Source organism: Ochotona princeps, chromosome 11 (genome assembly GCF_030435755.1).
Source record: "Ochotona princeps isolate mOchPri1 chromosome 11, mOchPri1.hap1, whole genome shotgun sequence".
Taxonomy (NCBI): domain Eukaryota; kingdom Metazoa; phylum Chordata; class Mammalia; order Lagomorpha; family Ochotonidae; genus Ochotona; species Ochotona princeps.
This window is the reverse complement of record NC_080842.1, coordinates 7,095,089-7,121,229: the sequence shown is the minus strand read 5'-3', so window position 1 is coordinate 7,121,229 and position 26,141 is coordinate 7,095,089. Positions and strand designations below refer to the sequence as shown.

General features: G+C 54.8%; 1 protein-coding gene across 1 annotated transcript in view; it reads left to right on the top strand.

The window, feature by feature from the left end:
• The first annotated feature begins 219 nt into the window (after nt 1-219).
• Nucleotides 220-26,141, top strand: part of ANK1 (ankyrin 1) — a 106,592-nt gene continuing 80,670 nt past the window's right edge. Inside the window, exon 1 of the mRNA XM_058670471.1 lies at nt 220-363. Coding sequence (XP_058526454.1) covers nt 232-363 — 132 coding nt within the window. The 5' untranslated portion in view covers nt 220-231. The remainder of the gene's footprint in view (nt 364-26,141) is intronic.

Genomic DNA, 26,141 nt, shown 5'->3' with positions numbered 1-26,141 from the left:
AGGGGCCCTGTGTGCACCGGTCCCGTTCTGCGCGCTCAAGGCATGCCCTTGGTCTTCGTGCGCCCTAGTTCCCCTCTCTCCTCTCCCACCCCTCCAGGGGCCAAAGCGCTCCTCTAATCTGCTAGCCCCAGGTGGGCGCCGCCCTTGGCCTGCCCCCGGCACCCTCTGGGAGCTGAATAGATAGCGCGGCCTGGGCGGATAAGGCTGCCCCGCGGCGCGCAGGGGCCCCAGATGTGCCGGCTCGGCGGCACAGGCGGCTGCAGTACGCGCCGCAGCCCCAGCTGCTCCTCCTGCAGAGCCCGGGCGACCCGCGGCAGGACCCTGGCCAAGGACAGCATGCCCGGCCTCATGGGCTTCGGCAGAGTGAGTACCGGTGCAGGGGGCACGGGATGGGGAAGGGCAGGCTCCACGAAGGGCGAGAGACACCGTGTGGATCTCCACCCATGTGGTCCCTTCTGTGCTGTGTGGCTGGTGTCCCGTGTCACCAGCCAGAGAGGGCCCTGTTGTGGACTGGAGATGGCCTCCCCGGGGACTGGGAAGGGCGACTCCGAGTTCTAACGCCACACTGAGCCCCGCAGAGCGATACAGACACCTGTACAGGGTGTGGCGCGTGGTGGGGATGCGACCTCTTCATCTGGAAATCTGGATGGGGACGTGTGTGTGTGTGTGTGTGTGTGTGTGTGTGTGTGTGTGTAGATGTGGTGTGTTTCCTCAAAGACTCACCAAGGCCAGTTCCGTCCTGTTCACCTCTCTGCTCTTGGGATGTGAGCGTGGGGAGGTGCTTTAGCAAGGCGGAGAGCGTGCACAATAGAGTGGCCCGGGAAGATAGGGTCCAGGCAGAAGGGACCAGGTGGGCGTTGTGGAGGTCGTCCCTGCACCTCCCACGCAGATAGAGCTATCGGGGCCGCGCAGTGGGCGCGAGGGCTCCTGGGTTTGAGCGCCCAGTGCCCAGGGAAAGGCGCTGGGCTTGGGGCTGGCCCTGCTCAGAAGGCAGGATGTAAGAACACCTCTGGCCGTGTTACCAGCTGTGAGTGGGGGCATCTCTCTAAAGTCACCTGAGCGTGCCTTTCAGTGACATCGTGTCTTGGTGTCTTGGCTATTTGCTTTTCCTGGTTCCTGCTGAGAAGGAAGTGGAGGCTCCCTTTCAGCCTAGCCAGCGGCACACAGAGTCAAGTTCACCCCAGCCCGTTGCCTTGGTCAGACTGTTCTGCCACCGGCCGTGGACTTGCAATGAGCCTCCTTTGCCGGCTCTTGGCAGACCTCAGGAAATGGGCTGGCGGTGCCACAGGGGCTCTGTGAACCATCTCAGATCGAAGGACCCACTAAACAGCTCTTGAATTTTGGGGGACTTAGGCATCGCTGAGGAGCACGTGTTCCAAACTAGCCTGCTGCTTTCACTGGCCAGCTGGCAGTCCAGGGGATCTCTGGTTTCTGGGGCTCAGTTTACTGGGAATTGGGTCTGCTACCGGCTGCAGTGAGCTACTGGGGCATGAAGACATTACAGAAGGGAACAAAAAGTCTGGGGTGACCATAATTTCCCTCACTAAGACATACACTCAGCTGGTCCTGTGGGTAAACGGTAATGTTGTTGTTTAAACATTTATCTATTTGAAATGCAGAGTTACAGAGAATGGGAGGGAGAGGGAATCTTCTATCCACTCCACTCTCTCATTCCCCAAATGATCAGGGCAGCATGGGCTGGGCCAAGGCAAAGCCAGAAGCTTGGAGCTCCATCTGGGTCTCTTGAGTGAGTGAGTGAGTGGTTAGGAATCCAAGATTTTAAGCCATCCTCTGCTGCCTTGTCAGGTGCCTTCACAGGGAGCTGGTTCAAAAGTGGAGCAGCCGGTGCCCTTACAAGCTGCCAGCCCTCATCATGATGTTTTAGACCTCAGTTGCCGACCCTAATTGCAGTATCATGGCATAGTAGCTGCCTTATTCTGAGGTCATCCTGAGAGAGAGAATGTATGTGTGTGTGTAAACAGGGGGCTGCTGGGCCAGGAGAGAGCCTTGCCCACCTGTGCCCGTGCGCACATTCCAAGTCCAGCACCAGGGTGCATGTGGGAATAAGGAGGCCAGTGTAGCTGGGGCAGGAAGAGGCAGAGCCAAGACAGGCAGGAAGGCAGAAAGGGGGTGGGAAACAAGGAGCCTTGTGTCACGGTGCAAACTGGACCTTCACCTCAAGTGAGGTAGGGAGCAGTGGATGGCTTTCATGTCAGACAAGGAGAGTGGAGCAGGTCGTGTGCTGTGCCCACCGTGGGCGTTTTGGGGGAAAGAAGGAGCCAGTAGATGGGAGATTGGTGTCTCTCAAAGAAACAAATTGGGCAGCTCCTGGAAACCCCAGCACGGAGAGCGCTGGTGGGTTGGGGGTGGAGGGCAGAGCTGCCCCTATGTGACTAGGGTGAGGCCAGCCTGTTTGTGAGGTGCTTGGCCCACCCTCATGATCAGGCAGGGAATGCCAGGGAATCAACGAGGCCTGCAGCTGAGATCTCCCTGCCCTGTGGACTCCTGAGGCTGTGCCTTTAGGGTGCCTGAGGATGCCCCAAGGGGCTCCTCTCTGCCCACTCTCACTCCCTCCTCCTGGAGCTCCTTTTCCATCCTCCTCTGTTTCCCCACACCTCAGCGTTCATTTACATAAACCCTGCCCCCAGATAGTGACTCAGCCTTGAGTCACTTCCTCTTCCCACCCCTCCCATCCTCAAGCTGAGCCTGTCTTGAATTTGAACTCAGGGCTGAAAAAATAGGTGTTGAATGCCCCAACTGCGCCCTGGTGGAGAAGGATCAGTGACCGTCAGGGCAAGCCATGGTGGGTGGAGGAGCAGGCGGTCATGGCCAGCCCAGCCCAGGCCCCTGCACGTGGGAGCTGCTGCTCGGTTCCAGCTCCAGGTCTAGAACCATCTCTGCTCTGCACCCATCCTCTGTGGCTGCTGGTCACCTGTCCAGCCAGGTGATCTATGGCCCCAAGGAAGGAGAGAGGTGGCCAATCTCTGGGGGTGCTCTCAGGTGCAGAGGGGACCTGGGCTATGTTGTCTGTTCACAACAGATTAAGCAAAGCCAGCAATCAGTTTTCCCTTTCTGAGAAGGCTCCAGGTCCCCTGTCTGTATGTGACAGACCATGCAAGGCAGTGTGGTCCTCACCAGGCAGAGGTACAGCCGGACAGGAAACTGCTGTCATCACGTTGCACGTGATGCTATCTGCTGGCACCTCAGAATGTTCATGGGCAAGGAAATCGAGGCAGCTCAATTTGTTTCCATGCCTGAAAAACGTCCCTTCCATTTCCCATATCTAAGATTCGTTTGTTTGTTCCAAGGGCAAGAATTACAGAGAGCTCTTCCATTCGCTGGTTCACTCCCCAGATGGCTGAAGCTGGTGGTTTCCTCTGGGTCTCCCATGTGGGTGCTGGCGCTCAGGCAGTTAGGCCTTCCTCTGCTGCTTCCCCAGGTGCCTTAGTAGGGAACTGGATCAAAAGTGGAGCAGCCGGGACTGGAACCGGCACCCAAAAAGGATGCTGGCGCTGCAGGTGACAGCTTCACTCACACCGTAGTGCTGGCCCCCTTCCACAGACTTGTTGAAGCAGCTCATGTCTTGAAAGAGAGAGCGCCTGGGTTTCAGGTGCCTTCAAGGTGCTCATGCCTGGAAAAGCTGAGAAGACGCTGGCTCTGGGTGGCCCAGTGTGGATCCCGGGTGTTGACCACTTGCAGACGAGGGGACCAATCTTAGCTGCCCACCCGACCAGCCTCTCCCCTGGGTGGGGGGAGCTGGGCAGGTGGGAATGCGGTCCTGTGTGTGCTGTGGTTTCTCAGGGGGACTTCTCCCTCACGAGGCTGGCTCCCACGTAGTCCCCACAGTGTGACCTGCACGTGCAGCATTTTATTCCTGGTTCCTGAATGCCAAGTGCCACCACTGGGGCTCTGAGGGAGGATTGTCTAGAAATACCTTCTGCTGACCGTGTCTATTTTAAACTTTACACTCGGATCTTGAGTGATAACAGGGGCAAGCAGCTAATTCCCTGTGGATTCAGTTGTGATTTGGGAAAAACCAAGATGTGGCATTCAGGGCAGATCCTCGAATGGGGACCTAGGGAAGGAAAAGCTTGTCCAACACTAGGGACAGCTGGGCTGGAGCTGCCTCCCTAGGGACAGGGTTCCAGGCTGCCTGGGTGTCACAGCATGGTGCCTGCCTGCGGGCAGTGGCGGAAAGGTTGGCAGCTGTGACCAGGATCGCATGTGTGCCTCTCTGGGGAGGGTGGTCCAGACAACAACTGGGTGAGGCCAGGAGCTGACAGGGTCTTTGGGATGGTGTCCTCACTTTCCAAATCAGGTCATAGGGGCTGGTCCTGGCTGCTGTCCATATGCTTCTTGCCTGAGCAGACATGCTTACGGCCACCTAGCTTTTGCACACATACCCTGCCTCCCAATCCCGGTCGTACCTGTCTCCCCACTTTGTTTCAATCCCAGTAGAAAGGTTCATGGGGAATGTGTATTAGGAAAATATTAGGCATGAATGTCAACATTTTAAGAAAGATTTATTTATTTTTATTGGAAAGGCAGATCAGATTTACAGAGGGGAGAGACAAAGATCTGTCTGCTGACTCACTCCCACAAATGGCTATAATGGGCAGCGCTGAGCCGATCTGAAGCTAGGAGCCGGGAGCTTCTTCCAGGTCTCCCACATGGGTACAGAATCCCAAGGCTTTGGGACATTGTCTACTGCTTTCCCAAGCCACAAGCAGAGAGCTGGAAGGGAAGTGGAGCAGCCAGGACATGCCCACATGGGATCCTGTTGCATGCAAGACGAGGATTTAGCCACTGAGCCCTTGCACTGGGCCTGGATATCAACACTTTTTTGTACCAAAACAAACTGGTTTTTGACTGCATTTTCCACACACTGTGCCCACATCTTCACTCCTTGCCTGTCAGCTGGAGATGGTGGTGATGGCCATAGTGTGGAGGGTGGGGCCTGGTGTTCTGGGGAGCTTATTAGTATTAGCATTTGGGCAGGGAGTGGAGATGGGAATCGCAAGACCACCCCTGGATCAACAGTTTTCTGTATTCTAAGAACTCTGGAGATTCAACATTGGAAAAATCTTTATTTCACGCTGGCACTGTGGCACAGTAGGCTAAACATCCCCCTGTGACACCAGAATCCCGTATGGATGCCAGTTTGTGTTCCAACTGCTCCACTTCCCATCCAGCTCCCTGCTAATGGCCTGGGAAAGCAGTGGAGGATGGGCTAAGTCCTTGGGCCCCTGTACCCACGTGGGAGACCTGGAAGAAGCTCCTAGCTTCAGACTGGCTAATATCTAGCCCTTGCTGCCATTTGGGAAGTGAACTAGTGGTTGGAAGAGTTTTCTCTGTGTGTGTGTGTGTGTGTGTGTGTGTATGAGAGAGAGAGAGAGAGAGAGAGACACTGGCTTTCAAATAAACATCTTTCTAAAAATATTTATTTATTTGAAAGAGAGAGAGAGAGAGAGAGAGAAACTTCTATCTGCTGATCCACTCCCCAAATGCCCACAGCAACCCAAGCTGGGCAAGGCTAAAGCGAGGAGCCAGGCACTGAATCCCGGTCTCCCCAATGGATGGTCCAGCTATTTGTTGTCTCCCAGGATGTCCATAGGGTGGAAGCTGGAGTTGGGAGTGGAACTGGGACTCGATCCCAGGCACTTGGATATGGAGTGCAGGGGTGTTGAGTGACATCTTAACAGCACCCTAGGTGCTGAGAACTTTGGGAATTTTCTCCACACTAAGCATGCCTTTGATTCTGGCTAGCAATGCTGGTGGAGCAGGGAGTGACTGAATCGTGTAGCCCCTGGTCCCTGAGAAGTGGCCAGTCTACACTGGGGGGTGAGGGGCTGAGACCGAGGTTGGGGGGGGGCCTTAGCTCATTTGTCAGGAGCGCCAGGGAGTCTCCCAGGGCCCCTCCAGATAGTCATGGTTCAGAGCAAGCACACCCAAAGGAACGAGCAGTCCAGAAGGGCCTCGAGTGTGTGGGAAGGGGCTTAGTCAGAGATTAGAGGTGGGCGGCGGCGGACATGGCAGGACGTGAGGATGGGTAGGGGTTAGTGGCTGGCATTGTAGCACAGTGGGTTAAACTACCAATTGCAGTGTGAATATCCTGTGTCAGGACTCCTGTTGAGTCCTGGCTGCTCTGCTTCCCATCTAGCTCCTTGCTAATGCGCCCGGAAAGACAGCAGAAGGTGGCCCATGTGCTTGAACCCCTTGCTGCCCACATGAGAGATTCAAATGGAATTTCTGGCTCTTGGCTTCAAGCCTGACCCAGCCCTGACCATTTGGGAAGTGAACCAGTGAATGGAAAAGGTGTGTGTGTGTATGTCTCTGCATAACTCTGCCTTTCAAATACGTAAATCTGAGAGAGAGAGGAGGGTAGAGAGGGAGTGTTGTAAACATTTCTGAACTCCAGCATATTTGTCCTAGAGGGGTTGGGGGAGCCAGCTGAGAGTTGGAGTGGGAAAGTGTTGAGGTCAGATCTACCTTGGACCGGGAGGGGTCTTCAGGCGAGAGCCAAGCCACACTGCCAAGCGGCACCGAGCACCAGCCATGTGACTCATGTCCCAAATCGCCGGCATCAGAAATTCCTACCCTTGCAGCAGAAGAGCAAAGGGAGTTGGACACGGTCAGGAAGAGAGGAGGAAGGTTGCTGTCAGGGTTCCATCTGGCTGTCTGTACAGGTATCCCCACGGGGTGGGAGCTGGCCCTGGACCTGCCACTACTGATCTGGGGCTCACAGTAGCACATCTGAGGGGACCCCGCCTCCTGGAGCCCTGTGTCCTACAGTTCATCAGCGTCCTGGTGGGTGCAGGGAATCTGGAGGGGGCTGTCAGCAAGGCCAATGCATCATTCATGCCGGCAGCCGGTGGCATCACGCCTCCTACAAGTTGCTGATTAAACAACCCTGGAATAGGAAATCAGCCTCCTTGGCTGACGTCATTGCCGGTCCAACTTACAGCAGCTGCCTGGGGGGAGCCGTGCCCAGGGAGACCCTGAGCCCCACATGGGTGAGGGGCAAGAGTGCTATGATGATTTGGGAAACTCTCTGGGGAGCCTGGGCAGCAGGGGCACCATGGTGACAGGATGGCCATGGGCATGGGAGGCAGGGCAGCGTTCCTGTGTCTCTTCTCCCTGTGCCTACCCCGCCTCCTTCGGGGCATCCTGTTTGTTTATTTGGGTGCCGTCCTGTCTTTCAAGGGTGTCCCCGGCTCACCGCGTGTGTTGGTTCACTGGCTTGAAAATTCACATGCTGTCCCTCTCCCTGCCCTTCCTCTCCTCCCTGGCTTCCCTCCTTTCCAGCTCTCAGCCCTGTAAGGCCTCTGGCCCTCGGCCAGCAGTTCCCCACCCCTACCTTCAGCAGTCTCTGATACCTAACAAATAACCCATGGGGTTCTGAAGCCAGGGACCAGCAAGCAACAACTCTGGCTTTTCGTGGTCAGCATGAGTCAGGTACGGCTGCGTCCAGATCATGGCCCCTGACTGTGGAACTTCCTGCATCACTGCCTTCCCTCCTCTCTAATTGGAACCACCCCCACCATCCCCTCACCCTCTGCAAAGGAAAAAGAAAGCTTTTTTTTTCCCCCCTTAAAGAACTACAGGCCTCCCAAACATCTGCAGGGAGAGTGAGAGTTGACGAGCTCTGCATTTTTCCCTCTCTGCCGGATGCTGACAAATCACTGAGATTTTGTTGTCCTTGGTTCCTAGGGGCACTGGCTGACTGCCCCCAACCAGGAGTGGCCTGGTTAATGCCAGCTGGGTTTAAGCAGGTTGTTCTGTAGGTGTCAGGTACAAAGGAAGGTGGAAGTGGCCACCCCAGGGCTGGGGATGCCCGGCTCAGAGCTCTGCTTGTGGTCATTGATTAAAGCCGAAGGGCACTTGAATACTGTAAGCTCCTAAATATAAAAACGAAAATAGACATGAGACAGCTGAATAATACTCTATAACTATTTTAAGGTGTATATCAGTCAGTTGTGTATAAACTAAAATCGAGATGTCGATGAAGTAGTTACAGGATGTGGTTAAGAACTTGCATATTCTAACATATTGGTCACTCAATACCATGTGAGTTAACTTCCTGATGTTGTAAATTGTTGTTGAAGTTGTGAAGTGGCTTTTCATTGGAGGGGATGATATTCTGCCAGCTCTACTTTTGGACCAGGGATGGTTTCCCAATGAAACTGTTGAATATGTCTGGACAATGAGATGCTGGACTCTCTGCATGATCTGTGCCCGCAATGAAGAAATCATGACTGGTTATGATCTGTACTAATGTAACAATATGGAGGAATTCAGTATGGGGGGAGGGTTTGGGGAGGGGTCTGGGGAATCCCAGAACCTATGAAACTGTGTCATAAAATGAAATAATAATAAACAAATAAAAATGGAAAAAAAGAAACCCTCCTCCAAAAAAGCCGCAGGGGCAGCCTGGCATGGCTGGGAAAGACCTCTACTTGCTCATATATGATTCCTTTGTCAGGCTGAGATGCACCTGCTGCAAGACACAGACCAGCCCTTTTACACCTCCACACCTGGTGCTTTGTTATCAGGGCCCTCAGAGCTGTGAGTCTCCTCTAGGACAGTTGGGCCGAGGACCATCTGAAGGGTGGCCCGGGGCCTCCCCACCCTGGGCAAGGCGTGAGTCTCCTCCCCACCTGGGCCCTGCCTTGCATACTCATGGGTCTCCTCCCTGCCTTTGCCCTGCCTTGCGCATGCTGAGGCGTGAGTCTCCTCCCCATCGGGGGTGTGTCTTGCACACGCTGAGGCCTCCCACTGGAGTGTACCTGCCTCCTGGAGCCCTGCAGGGAACGGTGATCCCATTCCCTCAGAGGCTTGCTGCCTGTGGATGAGCAGTGCTGAACAAGCCATGGAGAGCAAGCAACCCTGCGCTGTGCTGCTCTGACAAGGAGGGTAGGTGGCCGTGCCTGCCCCACCCCGAGCCCAGTCCACGAGGTGTCTGTGGGGACCTGGCTGTGGGGCCACAGAAGATGAACCCAGGAAGCAACAGCTCCAAGCTGACTTGGGGTGTGGGGGACGCTGTGGGACAGGCTTCCAAGAGTAGATGGGCGGGAGCTTCCCCAGGGTGTTCAGCCCAGCTTCAGGCATGGGACTCCCTGGGTCCTCAGGCTGGGAGACACAGCTGCAGGTGGCCCATAGGGACCTGGGGAGGGGGAGGCAGCAGCGAGCAGCACTGGTTGGGGAGAGGTGAGGGTGCACCAGGCCTCACTGTACACGCTGTGCATTGGCCCCTGTGCAGCCCTCAAGCGCTGCAGTTAAGCCCCAGAAGCTTGCAGTATTGAGCCTGCACAAGGCTGCATGGCTCTGCAGCCTTCTTCTCTGGCCCACCATACCTCTTCCTTGCCTTTTCCTCTCTTTCCTTCCTTTGTTCTTATCTCCTTCCCTTCCTTGCAAATATGTATTTATTTACTTGAAACTCAGAGGTACAGAGAGAGAGAGAGAATACTCCATCCACTGGTTCACTCCCCAAATGGGCACAACAGCCAAGGTTGGGCCAAGCTGAAGAGATTCTTATGGGTCTCCCACATGGTTGCAGGGACCCAAGCACTTGGGCAATCCTCTGCTGCTTTCCCAGACATGTTAGCAGGGAGCTGGAGTAGAAGTGGAGCAGGAGCTGGGACTCGAACTGACGTCCATTTGGGATGCAGGTGTGGTAGGCCATGGCTTTTCACCTAAAGAATGCTGAAGCCCATGGGGTAGGTACTGAGAGCTGTGGAGCCTGTGGCAGGATCCCTTGAGGATCTGCAACATCTCCCACCCTGCCAACACACACACACACACACACACACACACACACACACACACACACACACAGATGATATTAGCAAATCCCAGCTGGGCCCATGGGGTGTGTAGAGAAGTTTCTTTTTTTTTTTTTTTTTTTAAGATTTATCCATTTTTATTACAAAGTCAGATATACAGAGAGGAGGAGAGACAGAGAGGAAGATCCTCCGTCCGATGATTCACTCCCCAAGTGAGCCGCAACCGGCCGGTGCTGTGCCGATCCGAAGCCGGGAACCAGGAACCTCTTCCAGGTCTCCCACACAGGTGCAGGGTCCCAAATCCTTGGGCCATCCTCGACTGCCTTCCCAGGCCACAAGCAGGGAGCTGGGTGGGAAGTGGAGCTGCTGGGACTAGAACCGGTGCGTCTATGGGATCCCGGCGCGTCCAAGGCAAGGACCCCAGCCGTTAGGCCACGCCACCGGGTCCGTAGAGAAGTTTCTTGCCTCCTCAAGCACAAACACGATGCTCCCTCACGTGTATAAGCATCGAGTGTTTTCCTACGGGCTTGTTTAATCCGCAAAAGCTTCACCAAGGGACCGCTTTTTTTTTTTTTTTTTTTTTTTTTTTTTTTTTTTTTTTTTTTACCATGTATACCATATAAAAGTCCCTAGAAAGGAATGACATTGTATCTGAACAGGTTCAAATCTCTGCATGTGCTGCAAGTCTTCAAACTTGTTTCCATTTTCTCCCTACTTGGCCTGCTTGCCAGTAGGCTTAACCATAAACACCGATTACCTACAAAACACCCTTGCAACAGTGAAGGCGTGGCAATGTGTGACAGGCAGGTCCTACTCCAGACAGAGAAACTTGGGGCTAGCATTGTGATGTGCAGATTAAGCTGGTCCCTGCAACGCCAGCATCCCATATAGATGCTGGCTGGAGTCCTGGGTGCTCCACCTCTAATGCAGCTCCCTGCTAATGGCCTGGGAAAGCAGCAGAGAATGGGCCAAGTGCCTGGGATCCTGCACCCACGTGGGAGACCTGGAAGTAGCTCCTGGATTCTAACCCAGAAGCTCCCTGGCTGATCCAGCCCAGGCCATTTTGGCCATTTCAGGAGTGACCCAGCAGCTGGAGGATGTCTCTCTATGCCTCTGCCTCTCCCATTCTTGTTGCAACTCTGCCTTTCAAATAATTAAACTACATCCTTGTTAAAAAGAGAGCGAGAGAGAATTTTACATATACAAAGCTGGAAGATTAGGCAATTCTTTCATCTTATCCCAGAAGGGACAGTGGGTCATAAGAAAGCAGATTTAGGGCCTGGCGGCGCAGTGGCCTAGCAGCTAAGGTCCTTGCCGGGATCCCATATGTGCCAGTGCTAGTCCCGGTGGCCCCACTTCCCATCTAGCTCCCTGCTTGTGGCCTGGGACAGCAGTCGAGGACGGCCCAAAACCGTGGGACCTTGCACCTGTGTGGGGGAGACCTGCGGGAAGTTTCTGGCTTTGGATTGGTACATCTCCAGCCATTGTGGTCACTTGGGGAGAGAATCACTGGACAGAAGATCTTCCTCTCTGTCTTTCCTCCTCTCTGTACATCTGACTTTGCAATAAAAATAAATAAATACAAAAAAAAAAGAATAAAAAGAAAAAGCAGATTCAAGCCGACTTTAACTAAGAAGGCACTTTCCAACACCCAGAGTCCTCCAAAGGAAATCCTTTTCAGAACTTTTACAAGCTTTTTATTATTATTATTTTATTTATTTAGAGAGAGAGGCAGAGAAAGCTCTCCCCCAGTGGTTCACTCCCCCAAAGCCTGTGACAGTCAGGGATGGATCCAGCTAAGGCCAAGAAAGAGCCAGAGACTCCATCCGGGCTGTTCAGGTGGGAGGCAAGGACCTATGTGAGCAGGCAGCTGGAGTCGGGAGCTCACACCAGGGCCTGAACCTCTTCTGTAGTCTCGGGCCTCCTGGCCAGTGTGTTAACCGCTGTGCCAAGTGCTCAACCCTGGGCAGGATCTGTGAGGCAGGGACCATCACAGGAGGGGGCAGATGGCCTGAAGTGGCCTGGCTGTCAGCCGCCAGCTCTGCGGGCAAGTGGCTGCAGGCACTGGGGCTCACTTAGCCGTGATGGCCCCAGCATAGGCTCATTTTCCTCTCCTGCCTGGCCAACCTGTGGGCCTCTGATGGGCTCCGAGCTGGGTTTGAGAGCTCTCTGCAGAAATGAGAAAAACACTCAGTGAGGCCTGGAGAGGCATGCAGGCGCCCTCAGGATCAAGCTTGTCGGGGGTGCCCTGGGGCCATTCCGACAGAGAAGTGAGGAGTCGCAGGACTTTGCCAAGGGTAGGTGCCTGACAAGGTGGGTCGGTGACCCCATGCGGGCCCTGGCTCCAGCACATGTGGCGCGATAGCTGACTCTGTGGAATGAACTTGGAGGAATTCAAGGCGGCCTCCATTTTTCAGGGAGGTGAGGGCATTCTGGGGGACAAGGAGGACCCCCCAGAGGCGGCAGCCACCAAGTGAAGACTCACTTCCAGTCAGCTCCTACCAGGGGGCAAAGGCTGCATTCTGCAGAATATGGCTCGCTGACACAGAGGAGACCCGTGAAAGTGGCTGCTGGGCAAGCCAGGCATGGTAGTTTTGCCCTCCCTGTTTGAGAGACAACCCTACCTCCCCCACCTGCCCCACCTGAGCAATGTCAGGCACACCCTCGGCAGTTGGTTTTCTCTGCGGTGTCTATTGTAAGGGACCCCTGTGCAAAAATTGGTTCTTTCCTTCCACAAGCAGGGAGGGGACTCCATAAGTGGGTGTGGCCTGGAGACTGACCTCACATCTGGAGCCAAAGGGGCGTGGCAGGCAGGTACTCTGGCTGGCTGCTCCTGGGGCCCTCAGGGTATTCCCAGGCAGCTGGGGGAAGATGGGCAGGGGGGTGGGCTTGATGCTGCTGTGGAAACCCCGGTGCTGATTTTCTCTCATCTTGTACTTTGCAGTTGAAAACCCTGCTGTTTCCTTAGCTCCCTTGGCAACTGGATCAGAGCCACAGGTGCCTGGGCCCCCTATTCCTATGACCCTAACCTCCCTCCTCAGCCCAGTGCTTCAGATCTGCACCCCCACCTCTGTCCCCAACCCCCAAGTCTCTGCACTGGGGGCAGGGTGTGTGTGCCCTAAGCTGTTCTGTGCTCCTTTACCCCGTCCCAGTGCCTTCAGTTCCAGCTCCTCCCCTGCCAGCAGAAGGGGCTGTGAATGCACGCACAGACCGAGACCTGGGGTCTCCCCGTCTACTGTCCCCAGGGCGGAATATGAGATGGGAGCTGAACTGAGCAGGCTGGTCTCCAATCTGAGAGCCCAGCATCCCTGCACATGGTATCCCCCACAAGCAGCAGGGACCTCCCCACAGCTCTGCCAGGGACAGGCTGGGCTCAGGGGCTTTCTGGCTGCAGATCCTGGTGTCACAGGTTATGATGGGCCCTCCAGCAGGACTGTGGGTGCAGGGGGTGCAGGAAAGTGGAGGTGCCTGGGAGACAGAGGGAGCGTACGAGGGCACCCCTCAGCTTCATCCCAGCACAGTGTCTGCAGGCTTCTCTCTCCTCTCCCAAGCGGAGCCCCCAGCAGGCAGGGCAGCTTGCCAGGAGCGTGGGTGAGCAGGGGCAGGGGATCCCGCTCGCTTTCTAGGGTGCTGAGGACTTGAAGGTATGGGAGGGGAAGGGTGTTTTCCTGGACATTCTCTCTCCCCGCCCGCTGTTTGCTAAACTATAAACACATCCATGCTTCTTGCAGGGGAGACAGCAGCTCCCCGCAGCCCTCCTCCCTCTTCTCTAGCACCCCCGGAGTGGAGTCTGACACCCTCCAACCTCAAACCTGCTCCAGCTGGCATTGCGTCTGTGTGTGTGCACGCACACAACTGACTCACACACACACACTCCGTGTGGGGGTGTGGGAAGCAGTGGAGCGCCTGACAGGTGTCACTCTGTGGGTCCGGGAAGGGTCGCCCCATTAGAGAGCAGGGAGGATGCAGCATCTGCTCCCAGCCCCCTCTGTGGGAGGATGTCTCATCCCTGGGGTGTGGGGGTAAGGAAGAAGTGGGTGCTATAATGATGGTGAGTCACTCCGGTTCCCTCAACAAACTCCCACGGGCATTTGAAAGATGTGAACATTCCTTACGCTGGATCCAGTTCCAGACCTAGAGGAAATCATGGAGAGAGAGAGCTAGCTCTTGGTTAAAAATCGAGACCAAGTCGGGGGTGAACCTACGGTCTGAGCAGCCATATGCATTGGGTGAGCCCTTGGGAAGGCCTGGGAACATGCCCACCTGCCTGTGGCCACCCGCAATATGGTGACCCTCGCCTAGCCTCAGGCCGGGAAGGCACTAGGCTAAGCTTGCCTGATGATTAGAGTAAGGGGCCTGGACGGTGTCCCTGGCTGCGATGGAGAGCGGAGGGCTTCCCTTGGTTCCCCATGCCTGCCATGGCTCTGGGATCACCCCCTCTGAGGCTTCAGAGCTGCGAGTGTATAGCTGCAGGCTCTGGTCACGGAGTTCATTTCTCTGTGCTGCGCCATCTCTGGCTGTGTGACTGCGGGCGAGACTTTGAACTCTGCGCTCTGTTCTCCATTTGTAAAGCGGCAGATAAATGCGTATGTGAAGTTGCTGTGGGAGGTCAGTGAGCTAACACTGGGAGCATACTTAGAACACAGCTTGGCACCGCCCGAATATTATCTTCCCCCAGCCTGCCTCCCGCCCTCCCCCTCCGCCCCTCCACACCTGCCATTGCCTCTACCTGCCTCTGACCAACTGGCCTCTATCCCACGAACACACATCCAAAGAGATGTAGAATCTACATGCCAGAGAAAAGCATTCCAGCCGGGTAGGAGGACATGTCTTGGCTATGGGCATGGTGCACCAGGTACCGCCTACACCTCCCCCTGCCAGAAACTGCAGGCGGGTCCCCAGGCTGCATTCAGGCCTGTGTTCCATCATCACCCCCATAGGAAGATCCTACCTGTGCCCCATATCACTCCACATCCCCCGTCCCCTTCAGCACTGTCCACTGTCCACATGACTTGGTGGGTTGGGTCTTCTGTGCCTGCCGCCCCCTCGCCCACTAGCTCCTGGGGAGCTGGACCGCCAATGTCCTTTCATTGTTGGATTCCAAACCGTGCCTACCACCTAGCAGACGCACACACATTTCTGTCCTTCTCCTTGAAAAAAAAAAAAATGTGGGGGCCCAGCATGATGGCTCAATTAGCTAAACTTCCCCCTGCAAGCACCAGGATCCCATATGGGTGCCGGTTTGTATACCCGTTGCTCCACTTCCCATCCAGCTCCCTGTTTGCTGTCTTAGAAAGCAGTGGAGGATGATCCAAAATCTTGGGACCGTACGCCTACATGGGAGACCTGGAAGAGACTCCTGGCTCCTGGTTTTGGATCAGCTCAGCTCTAGCTGTTGCGGCTATTTGGGGAGTAAACCAGTGGATGGAAGATCTTCTGTTTGTCTCAGCTTCTCTCTATAAATCTACCTTTCCAATAAAAATGAATAAGTAAGTTTTTAATATTCAATTTTCAGAAAAGATTTTTTTTTATTGGAAAGACAGATCTTCAGAGAGAAGGAAAGACAGAAAGAAAAGATCTTCCATCTTCTGGTTCACTCCCCAAGTGTCCTCAAGTGTCTTCTGGGTCTCCCACACTGGCGCAGGGTCTCAAGGCTTTGGGCCGTCCTCTGCTGCTTTCCCAGGCCACAAGCAGGGAGCCAGAATGAAGTAGAGCAGCTGGGACATGAGCTGGAGCCCATATGGGATCTCAGCGGTTGCAAGGCAAGGACTTCAGCCACTAGGCTATCATGCCAGGCCCTATTTTATGTATTTGAAAGACCGAATTATAGCAAGAGAAGGATAGAAAGAGAAAGAGAGATCTTCTACCTGCTGGTTAGTCCCCAAGTGGCCATAACCGCGTGGGCTGGTCCAGGCCTAAGCCAGGATTTTGGAAAGCTATCTGGGTCTCCCATGGGGCTGCAGGATCCTAAGCAGTTGAGTCATCTTCTGCTACTTTCCCAGATGCATGAGCAGGAAGCTGGATCAGAAGCAGGTCAGCTAGGACTTGAACTAGCACCCTATAGGATGCCAATGTCAGAGGAGTTGGCTTAACCGCAAAACAATGCTGGCTGTCTTTGAGGCAGAGAGAAACAGAAAGAGAGAGACTTGCTTGCATCTGTTGGCTTACTCCCCAAGTGCCTACAATGATGGTGTTGAGTGAGCGGGAGCCAGTGTGCTCTCTTGTGTGAGTGGCAGGGACCCAGTCTTTCTAGCTGTCACCCATGTCTTACCGGGTGCGCCTTAGCAGGAAGCTGGAAATGAAAGTCACCCAGACTCTCTAAGATGGGATGTGGACTCTTAAATCTCTAAGTCAGATTCTTGGCCTGCCTGGAATGTTTAGCCTCACTTCCATGTTTCCCAAGTGAATGAAAGAATCTGATGCTCTTCATCTCCTGTTCCTCATCCTAGCAAGCAATTACAACCTCAGCAGGTGCACTGTCGCCGGGGACCCAGGCTCCTCTCACAGAGTGAGCAGGCGTTTTCCTCCCTCCCTTCCAATGCTTCTGCCTCCATGAGCTCTGGTCAGGGAGCCAGGGCACAGGAATTACCCACATCACCACCCCTTGGCTTTCTTCTAGAACTCAACGCTGGGCATGCCAGGGGTGTCAGCTTTCTCACAACAGCAGTCCTTCAGGGCTCTGGTCAAGTCACAGCCCCACCTCAACCGTCCCCTTTAAGTACTGGGGCATCCCGGTCCCAGTCCCTCGTGGAACCTCTTTTTTGGAGCCTGCGTGTACACCATCAATGGGGCCTCTCTTCAGCTGTGTCTCACTGAGGGTCCAGCTGGTTCATGGTTTTTCTGCTGATTTTCCACATGGGGGCTGGGTAGTTCAAGAGCTAACAGAGAAGCAGGGTTAAGATGCTACTTGGGACGACAACTTCAGTTCAAGTCTCATGTCTGTTCCCAACTCAGCTTTCTGTTAATGGGCATGCTGGGAGGCAGCAGGGGATGGCTCCAGAACTTTCCTTCCCTGCCACCCACATGGGCGACCTGGTTGGAGTTCCAGGGCTTCTGGCTCTGACCTGACCCAACTCTGGTTGTTGCAAGCATTTGAGGAGTGAACTAGCAGATGGAAGATCTCTCTGCCTCTTAAATAAACAAAACATAACTAAAGGAAATCCATGCTTCAATTATTCGTAATACACACTCTGTATGAACCTCTTGAAGAGCCCCTGGGCTGCCCATTCACTTCTGCTTAATGTCAATCTTCCCACTAGTGGAAAATTCAGAGAATGTGTTTGATTTTCCTTCTCTGGGCTCCCAGGTGGCACACAGTGACCTCATGGGTTCCTGTTTGAGTGACAGAATGAATGAAAAAGGAAAACATGACTGTCAGTACCGATGGCTTCTGCTGTTGACACTGTCTGGGTTCCTCTCCCCCTGAGAACCCAAGGGACACTGGTTCCCTTTGGAAGTGTGCCTTGGCCTCCTGGCATCTCATTTCAGAAATCCTGTAAATGTACCCTGAAGACTCAACCCCAGATTGACCGTTCCAGAAACCCTAATGGTTGCTTGGTGAGAGGTGGCCCTGTCATTCCTTCTTTCTAACATTAACATAGCTCCAGGTCAACGGCACTAAGAAAGGTCATTTTAAAAGAAGATTTTTAAAAAATTTTTAATGCAAAGTCAGATAATCAAAGAGGAGGAGAGACAGAGAGGAAGATCTTCCGTCCGATGATTCACTCCACAAGTGACCGCAATGGCTGGTGCTGCACCGATCCAAAGCCAGGAGCCAGGAACCTCTTCCAGGTTTCCCACACGGGTGCAGGGTCCCAAGGTTCTGAGTCATTCTCTACTGCTTTCCCAGGCCATAAGCAGGAAACTGGATGGGAAATGGAGCAACTGGGGCATGAATTGGAGCCCATATGGATGCCTGCATTTGCAAAGTGAGGATTTAGCCATTGAGACACTCTGCCAAGCCCCAAAGGGTCATTTTTTAAAAAAATCTACCTATTTATTTGCAAGGCAGAAGTCCAGAGAGGGAGGGAGAAGCTCCCAGGATGGCCACAACAGCCAGGACTGGGCCGGGCAGAAACCAGGAGCCTGGAGCTCCATCAGGGTCTCCCACATGTTGCAAGCTTCATGTGGATCCATATCCCACTGCTTTCCCAGGAGCATTATCAGGGTGCTGGATCAGAGCAGCTGGGATTCAAACCAGCGCCCGTGGGAGTGGTGGAGTTGCATGTGGTGGCTTAACCCTCTGCACCCCTGCATCTCCTGCCTTCAGCTTCCTGCTGAGGCCGCTGCTGGCTGCAGTGATGGCTCATGTGGTTGGACGCACGGATGAGGCTACAGGCTCCTGGCTTCAACCTGGGCCAGTCGAAGCCCTCATGGGCATTTGAGGACATGGGTTGATGAGCGGCATCTCTCTGTGTCCTTCCGAATCTCAAAGGAAACAGGAAGAAAGAGACTGGTGTTAGAGGAGGGATGAGGTAGGTGTTGATGGGGGAAGGGTTGGGGAAGAATTTCAGGGCCAAAGTTTTCAGAGGGGCTGCGAGTTATCCCTTTGGAGCCACCCGAGCAGCTGGGGTTTTCTTGCAACACAAAATAAAGCAGGTTAGAGAGAAATGGCGGGCGTGGCTGAGCTTTCTAACCGATTTCCTTGGCATTTGTAAACAGTTATTAAAAGCGTGATGGGAATACTCGACAAAAAGCTGCGGCCAGAGAAGCCAGCGAGAGTTCGCAGACACTTTCCGGGGAGAGCTGATGGTCTGAGGGCTGTTATTAAGCAGAAAGCCCGCGAGCCCAGGGGAGGCAGCGTTTGTCCGGGCAGCTGCTCGGCGCCCCGCGGAGAGGCGCTTAAGAGGATCTGTGAGAGCAGAGCCCGGCTTCCTGTTAAGTCGAGAAAATGGCCAATTTCAAGAGCGGGAGGTAGGATGCTTAATAGTTTAATTTGTCTTAATTGCTTCGCGCTGTTCTGGCGTTCTGGCTCCCGGAAGGCAGCAGCCTTCTCTTGAGCTGGCTGGTCTGCCCCTGGAGCCGGGGCCTGCAGAAGGGACAGGAGAATGGGGTGTCCGCCACCTCTGCACCCCTCCCCCGCCAGGCTTAGCACCTGCTTCCTGCAGCCGCTTCTTCCGCACTGGAAGGCTGCAAGGGCTGAAGTCCTGGTGCAGGGAACTGGCTGGAAATAGGCCTGGGATTAAGCTCAGCGTTCTGTGTCACAGACCTCTCAGACCTGTGAGGCCCTAGCTTGGTGCAAATATATATATATATATATAAAGATTGATCTGTTTATTTGAAAGCCACAGTTACAGAGAGACAGACCGATAGATCTTTCATCAAGTAGTTCTTTCCCTAGATGGCTACAATGGCCAGGGTTGGGCCTGGTCAAAGCTAGGAACCAGGAGCTTCCTTTGGGTCTCCCACATGGGTGCAGAGGCCCAAGGAGTTGGGTCATGCTCCGCGGCTTTCCCAGGGCACCAACAGGGAGCTGGATGGGAAGTGGAGTAACCAGAACACAAACAGGCACCTATATGGGATGTTGCAGACGGTAGCTTTCCCCACTACACCGCCAGCCCCACTGCAGGAATCTTTCTGCCTGGAGTATGCCTCTGGTGTTGTTGGGATGGAAAGATTGGTTGACATAATCAGGGTGCCCCAGTGGCACCCCTATTTCTGAGACTGCCTGATTCTTTCACTTGTTTCCCTTGACCTAACCACTGCTGGGGTTCGATGGGAGCCCTTGCCCTTCCTGCTGCCTCGTGCACCTGGACCACATCACTCTTGATGCCTCCGTGCCTTGGAGCCACTCCTGCCAGTGGCTGAGGAGCTAAGACATCCAGACTACTTAAAACTGCGCAGCGGGTATATTTTTGTTGCTATTTTCTTTCTCTCTGATAAGATTTATTTGTTTATTTGAAAAGCTGAGTTATAGAGAGGCACACAGAGATCTTCCATCTGCTGGTTTTGCTTGCTAGGTGGCCACAACAACTGGGACTGAGCCAGAATGCCTGGTCCCCGACATGGGTGCAAGGACACGCACATTTCGACCGTCTTCTGCTGCTGCTTCCAGGCCCATCAGAGGGAGTCAGATGGGAAGTGGAGCATCCCAGGACTCGAACTGGTGCCCACATGGGGATGCTGGCATCGCAGCAACAGCTTTACTTACCATGCCTCAGTGCCAGTCCCTCACTGCTGCTGTTTTCAAACCCATTCTCCCTTCCTGCTCGCTCCTGTGCGTGCCATCATCCCCGTCATGAGCCAGAGCCAGGGCAGGGGTTTGTGGCATGACCCCTCGGGCTCCACTTCCTTCCGTGCAGAGACCAGCCATAGCCCCTGCAGGAGGCTCAGGCAGGCCTCCCACCGTCCTGGCTGGGTCCCTCCAGAACGAGTTCTTCAAATAAAGGAGACACCTGGGTGGACCCACTGGCCAGTCCTGTGGGTGCTGGGTGGGTGCCCCAGCTCAGTGTGCTCACAAGCTGCATTCTCCCTCCCGGATCTGAGCTTGCTGCTCTGCCCAGCGTACGCCACTGCTCTTCCCCCGTAGCAGCAGGCTGCAGAGGGAGCTTCCCACAATGTTTGAAAACACTGGAGGTCGCTTGCTAAAACAGGGCCGATCTGGCAGTGCGGCTCCTACCCGCACTCCAGAGCGTGTGCGGTTTCCACTCTAGTCCCGGTTCCCCAGTTGGCAATATGTTTCCTCAGGCGTCGGTTCTAAATGGAGCCACGCATGCACACGCCAGGGTGGCAGGGAGGCCTGCAGAGCCTTGGGTGTGCACTGCTCGGACTGCAACTCCAGCAGCAAGGTGGCAGCTCTGATGGCCCTAGGAGGAGGCTGTGAAGTGCCAACAGGGACACAGTGCAGGGTCAGGGGGGCGGGCTGGGGCCTTTCTCTGCACACAGCAGCACAGGGTGGCCCCAGGATGGATGGGGCTGGGATGGACACGTAACCCCTGCTACCATCTGTCCCACTAGGCAACTCAGGCCATGGCAGCTTGCAGGGAGAGGAAGGAGTGAGTTAATCAGCCCCAAACATTGGACACCACCCCCTATACACCCAGACATACACACACTGATGTGGCTCATTTTAAAATCTGCATCGCTTGCACTCATTTGGATTCCAATTTAGCTAACATTTATTGCAGAGCCGCAGGCGCCCAGCCAGCAGTAGCACACATGCTCATGTCCTGGCAGAGGCAGGCTCCTGCTGGGGGTCTTGAGTCTCTGTTCAACTTGGGACACATGCCTGCAGCGACACCAGGATCCAGGTGCATGGGCACCATGAGAAGCCTTAGCTCACCCCCACTTGCCCGCCCGCCTGGGTTCATCCTGGGTGACCCCACACAGTCACCCCACCCAAGCACCCGCTTGCTTGCCTGAGGCGGTGGGTTCCGCAGGAATCCTGGTTTTATTGCTTAGCTGAAGCTGACATTCACCATTGCACATGAAACATTTCTGTTCTCTTGCTCTGGCTGTCTGGTGAGACACAGTGACTGTGGATGCCCATGTATCTCTCGCTAGATGTAAAGGAATCCTGACCCCACAGACTCAGTACCCGCAGAAAGGCAACAGCACGCTCTCCCGGGGCCTGGATTCCTGACCCAACAGGCCATCCTGGAGCTCCCCACTGGCAGGCTCATGGCTGTGACTTCTGAGCATATTTCGAAAGAGAAGACGTAAGGGTTTGAGTCCCAGATACTCCACTCCCCAGCCAGCTCCCTGCTGATGTGCTTGGGAAAGCAATGAAAAATAACCCAAGTGCTTGTGCCTCAGCCAACCATGTAGGAGACCCGGATGCAGCTCCTGGCTGCTGGCTTTGGTCTGGCCCAGGCCACCGGGCTGTTTGGCCACATGGTGAGTGAACTACTAGAGGAGCGATCACTCTCTCTGTGTCACTCTTTCAGAGACAACAAGTAAATCTTTAAATAAAAAGAAAGAGGGAACTACCTCAACAATGAAGTAGCACACCCAGAATGAAAAACCATTTTTTTTCCACTCCAGGGCTCCTTAGCAGTCAGCTGAGGCTTTGCCGAAGACTGGGCCTGGGATCCAGCAGAACCCTTTGTGGGGTGGGCAGAGTCCACGTCTGGTACCAGGAACCAGGGGGACCCCGAGTGTGTGCTGAGAAAAGCCCAGGGCGCTCTGCCCACCCCCTCCTCCTGCAGGAGTCTCAGGTTTACTGTTGGCCCTCCACGGAGCACCTTCATCATGGGGTTAAAAATAGACATGAGGGCAGCCAACCCTCTTAAAAGGAACACGGCTGAGACTGGCGCCAGCTCTGGGACCTGACACCCAGGCTCCTATCACCTCCCTAAATAGACCCCCAGCCACTGGCTTCGCCCATTGCAGTGGGGTTACCCGATCAGCACTGGGGTGGGCCCCCCCGAGTCAACAGACAGGCAGCCAGGCCTCCCTGGCTCCCCTCTGCACCATAAGGAAGGAACCACAAGGTGTTTTAAGTGGAAGGAGGGAGAAGGGTCAGCCCCTGGATTTCCTAGTCAACTGGGGGCAGCATTTGTACGGAACAATCTGGAAGTATTTCCGAGGGAGTCAGGGGTGGGATTATGAGCCTCCAAGCTGTGACATCTCTCCCGTGGCACATGCACTGCCCAGGGTGTTTCTCGCCTGGCTCCTCACAGGAGATAAACCGGGCCCCATTTTCTCAGCAAAGGGTGTGTGTGTGCAGGTGGTTGGGGTGGGGTGGGGGTAGGAAGGGTTCCTGGTATCTCCTTATCAGTGGCACCCAGAGCCGGAGTAACTGAAGCTACCCCCTCCCCTCGTGCGTGAGGGACTCTGCAGATAGAAGGGCCAGGAGCTGTGGCCTCTGGCAGGAGCCTCTGCAGAGGCCCAGGGCAGGCCTTGCTGCTCTCCGCTGCTCGGCTCCAGGGCAAGTGGAAGCCCCGGAGGTCGGGCATGCTCCGGGCAGGTCTCAGGCTCCTGTTCTTGGCCATGCATGTATGACCTTGACTGGGGCCCGAATTTGCAGGGTAGAGGCAAGGTTGGTAGCACCACAGGAAGGAGGGAAGGGAAGGAGGGGGAAAGCACACTTTTGACATGATTCCCCCCAACACGAGGACACCCTGCAAAAAGCTTGTGGTGGAGGGAATTAAAACAGAAACTTCTTTTGGTGAACCCTGCCCCCTCCCCCCCCCCAAAAAATACTGCAATGCATGCATAAGAGAGCTTCAAAAAGTTCATGGAAAATGCATATTATGGGAGGAAAAAGGTATGCCTAATTTCAGGGCAGTGGGCTTTTGAGGGGCACCAAAACAAACTTCAATCTCTTTTTCCACAGACTTTTTGAAGTTCTCATTTTGTACTCTGCGTTAGCTCAGAGAAAGTTTCAGGCGCTGCAGGAAAGTTTCTTTCCCACATCCAAGTCGTGAAGGGGCCATCCGTCAGGACAGCCACGTCTTGGTTCACAGGGATTTTGTGAGGTGATTAGTCCTTGCCACGGCGCCCAAGCTGCCAGGACACCCTCCCAGCCAGTCGCCCTGGCAAGAAGCATCCAGGAGAGGCCCACTCTTTCAGGACTTTCAACTTCAAGCATTTTTGGGGGAGGGGATGCTTCCTGGTTGGGGGATTACAGCCAGTGGGGTTCTGGCCTTGGGTCCCCACCACCTCTTGGACACCAGCTGAGGTGAGCTTGGGGGCTGTACATGTCACTCCTGCCTGACACAGCCCAGTGTGGCCTGCAGCGGGGAGTGTCCCGACCCCAGCCTCCAGCACAGTGTGCTTGTCTACCGAGGGGACCAGAGATGCAATTGAGGATATACTTGGCGGGACTGGGGAAAGCCTGTAGACTCCGTGTCTCCACAGGAGACAGGGGTCAGGAATGCTTGCCGAGAGCCTGTGGGTTCTCTAGTCTCCTTCTCTCTCAATGTCAAGGTCCCCAATGGGCTGTTTTGGTGCATTAAATTCCTGCTTTGGAAAGCACAGGCTAGATGAAGGGAAGAACAAGGGATGGTGAAGGAGAGATCATCTATGGTCCTGAGGGTGCAGAGAAACAATGCCAGCTAGCTTCTCCTTCGGAACTGCCCAGGGCCTGAAGACGCCTCGCAAGCTGCTTCCACTGCCCCGTACAGGGCAGGGCCTGTATCTCCTGGCAGACTCCTTTTCAGGGTCATGGCCCCTCGCAGCTGCACATGGGCAACTTAACCCTCAGACTCAAGGTTGCCCTGTGACATGCAGACATGGACAGCGTGTCCTCCCTGGCCAGCACTGGGCCAGCCCTTGGAGGTTGGGCTGATTCCATCCACCTGGGAACATCCAGCTCAGGGGTCCATCTTGGGGCAAGGCTCCAGGCCCGGGCAGGGCACTGGGTGGTGATTAGCTCGCCTCTGAGGTTCGGGGGCTCCCGCCTTCAGCCTCCTCTTCTTTCCTCCTGTGAGCCCAGAGCCTTCCAGAGCAACAGGCCTGAACAGTGGCATCTTTCCTTTCTGCATTGGCCCTGCCTGACTCCTGGGTATGTGCAGGTGCACTCAGCTCCATGTGAATGAGGTCAAGAACTCTGGGCAGTACTGGGTGTCAGTGTCCTGTGATAATGCCTTAGCCTCTTACCCATTGCACTCACCGGACTCTATGACATGTCTTCATTGCGATTCATTGGTTACTATGGAAATGCGAGTCAGACTCACACCAACATACTACTACTCATCTATTGGGTTGTGTCAATGAAGGCTGACCCTGCGGAGGGTTGGCCAAGATATGGATGGCAGGCAAGACACAGGGGCGGGAGCAACTCAGAGAGGCGGTTGGCAAGTGTGCTGGGGTGACTTCATGGCATCCCACATGTGTCAGAACCCACCAGCTTGTGTGTTTTCAACATTCAGATCTCAGTGCACCACTTGTCACTTAAAAGGCTGTTGAAATAGTCTGTTTTTCAGTTCATGGTACAAGAGTTCGCTCGCATCAGTGTTTTTGAAAGCGTTATGCATATTCATCATCCATTTGAGTAGGGCATTCTCTTTTCCTCTCGCTAAATATTAATGGAGGAACAGTGCTTTTGGATCCCCTGGGATGTGCCGCTGGGCTATATTCAGGGTTGTTCCAGTAACCATCACTTATTAATTGAAGTGCACTGGGCACAGGATTCTAGCCAATCTGGGAGGCAGCCCCGAGAGGCCTTGAAGAGCGAGGCATGTGGTCACAGCAGGTGCACACAGAGGGCTGGCTCCAGTCACCAGTCACCAGCCACCTGCCCACCTGCCCACCTGCAGCACCTGCACGTGGGACAGCAGCATGAACATGTTCCAGCTGCCTGGCAGGGCTGGCCTGTCCTCTAGTTCAACCTCCATTGGTGCAGGGGGTCCCTGCCCCAGGGAATTCTGCTGGCACTGTCCTAGCAGTACCCCCATGAGGGGAAGTGAGCCACATTGTTGTGTTGTGTTGTTTTGACTTTTCAGCCACATTCTGGTCTCTTCTCTTGCTCTACAACAATCTTACCTTCCTTGCTTCTCCCTTTGCCCTCCTGCCCCCACCAATGATGCTGTGTGTTTGCCGAGCAACCTACCTTATAGGGCATTGCCCTTACTTTCTCATAGAAGTTCCACCATGCAGTGAGTATGCCCTTGCTATGTCACTGGTGCCCTTAGTGAGCACACTTGGTGGTAAGTTCGCCCTTGGGCTGCTTGGACCCACGGTTCACTCGTGGCAACCTGGGTACTGACCCGTCACCTCTGCGGTGCAGCTTCTTCACCCACACAGCCACAGTGGCAGGCACTGCCTATCTTTCCATGTTGGGGTTGGAGGGGATCAGGACGCTGTGAGGTCAGTCAGCTGCCAGGTGCTCACTGGCACCCAGCCGTCCTGTACAGTAAGACTGAGACAGGTGGGGATGAGCGCTTGGTATTGCGTCCAGACTGTTCTTGAGAGACAGCATGAAGGCGACCTAGTGACAGAGGAACCTGCAGCTGGCACAGGAGCCCAGCTCCCTGCGGTCGCTCCACTGTTTTCTCATCACTCAGATTTGTTGTCTCCAAAGAACTTGCCAGCTCCTCACATGCCTCTCGCTCCTGCCCCTGGAATGACCTCATGGACGGGGGCCTGTGTTGGGGGGGCACCGTGCCTGGGAGGACAGGAGGGACAGCCAGGTGGCAGGCACAGGTCTGTCCTCGTCTCCTGTCACTGACTGCGTTTCACCCAGTGGCTGGCTGGCAGGAGCTGAAACAGACTGATTAACTGACATCTCGGGACACCATAGAAGAGCTCCAATCCTTGCCGATTGGCTAATGGGGCGCCCACAGTCGGTGCTGAGCTCACCCTGGCCGGCCCTGTGTGCGCCGGGGCCCATTTACGCGGGCAGCCGGCGGCGGCGCGCAGGCAGGCGGGGGGCCATGCATCTTGAAGCGCCTCACCTCCATCGGACGTGTGCGTTTC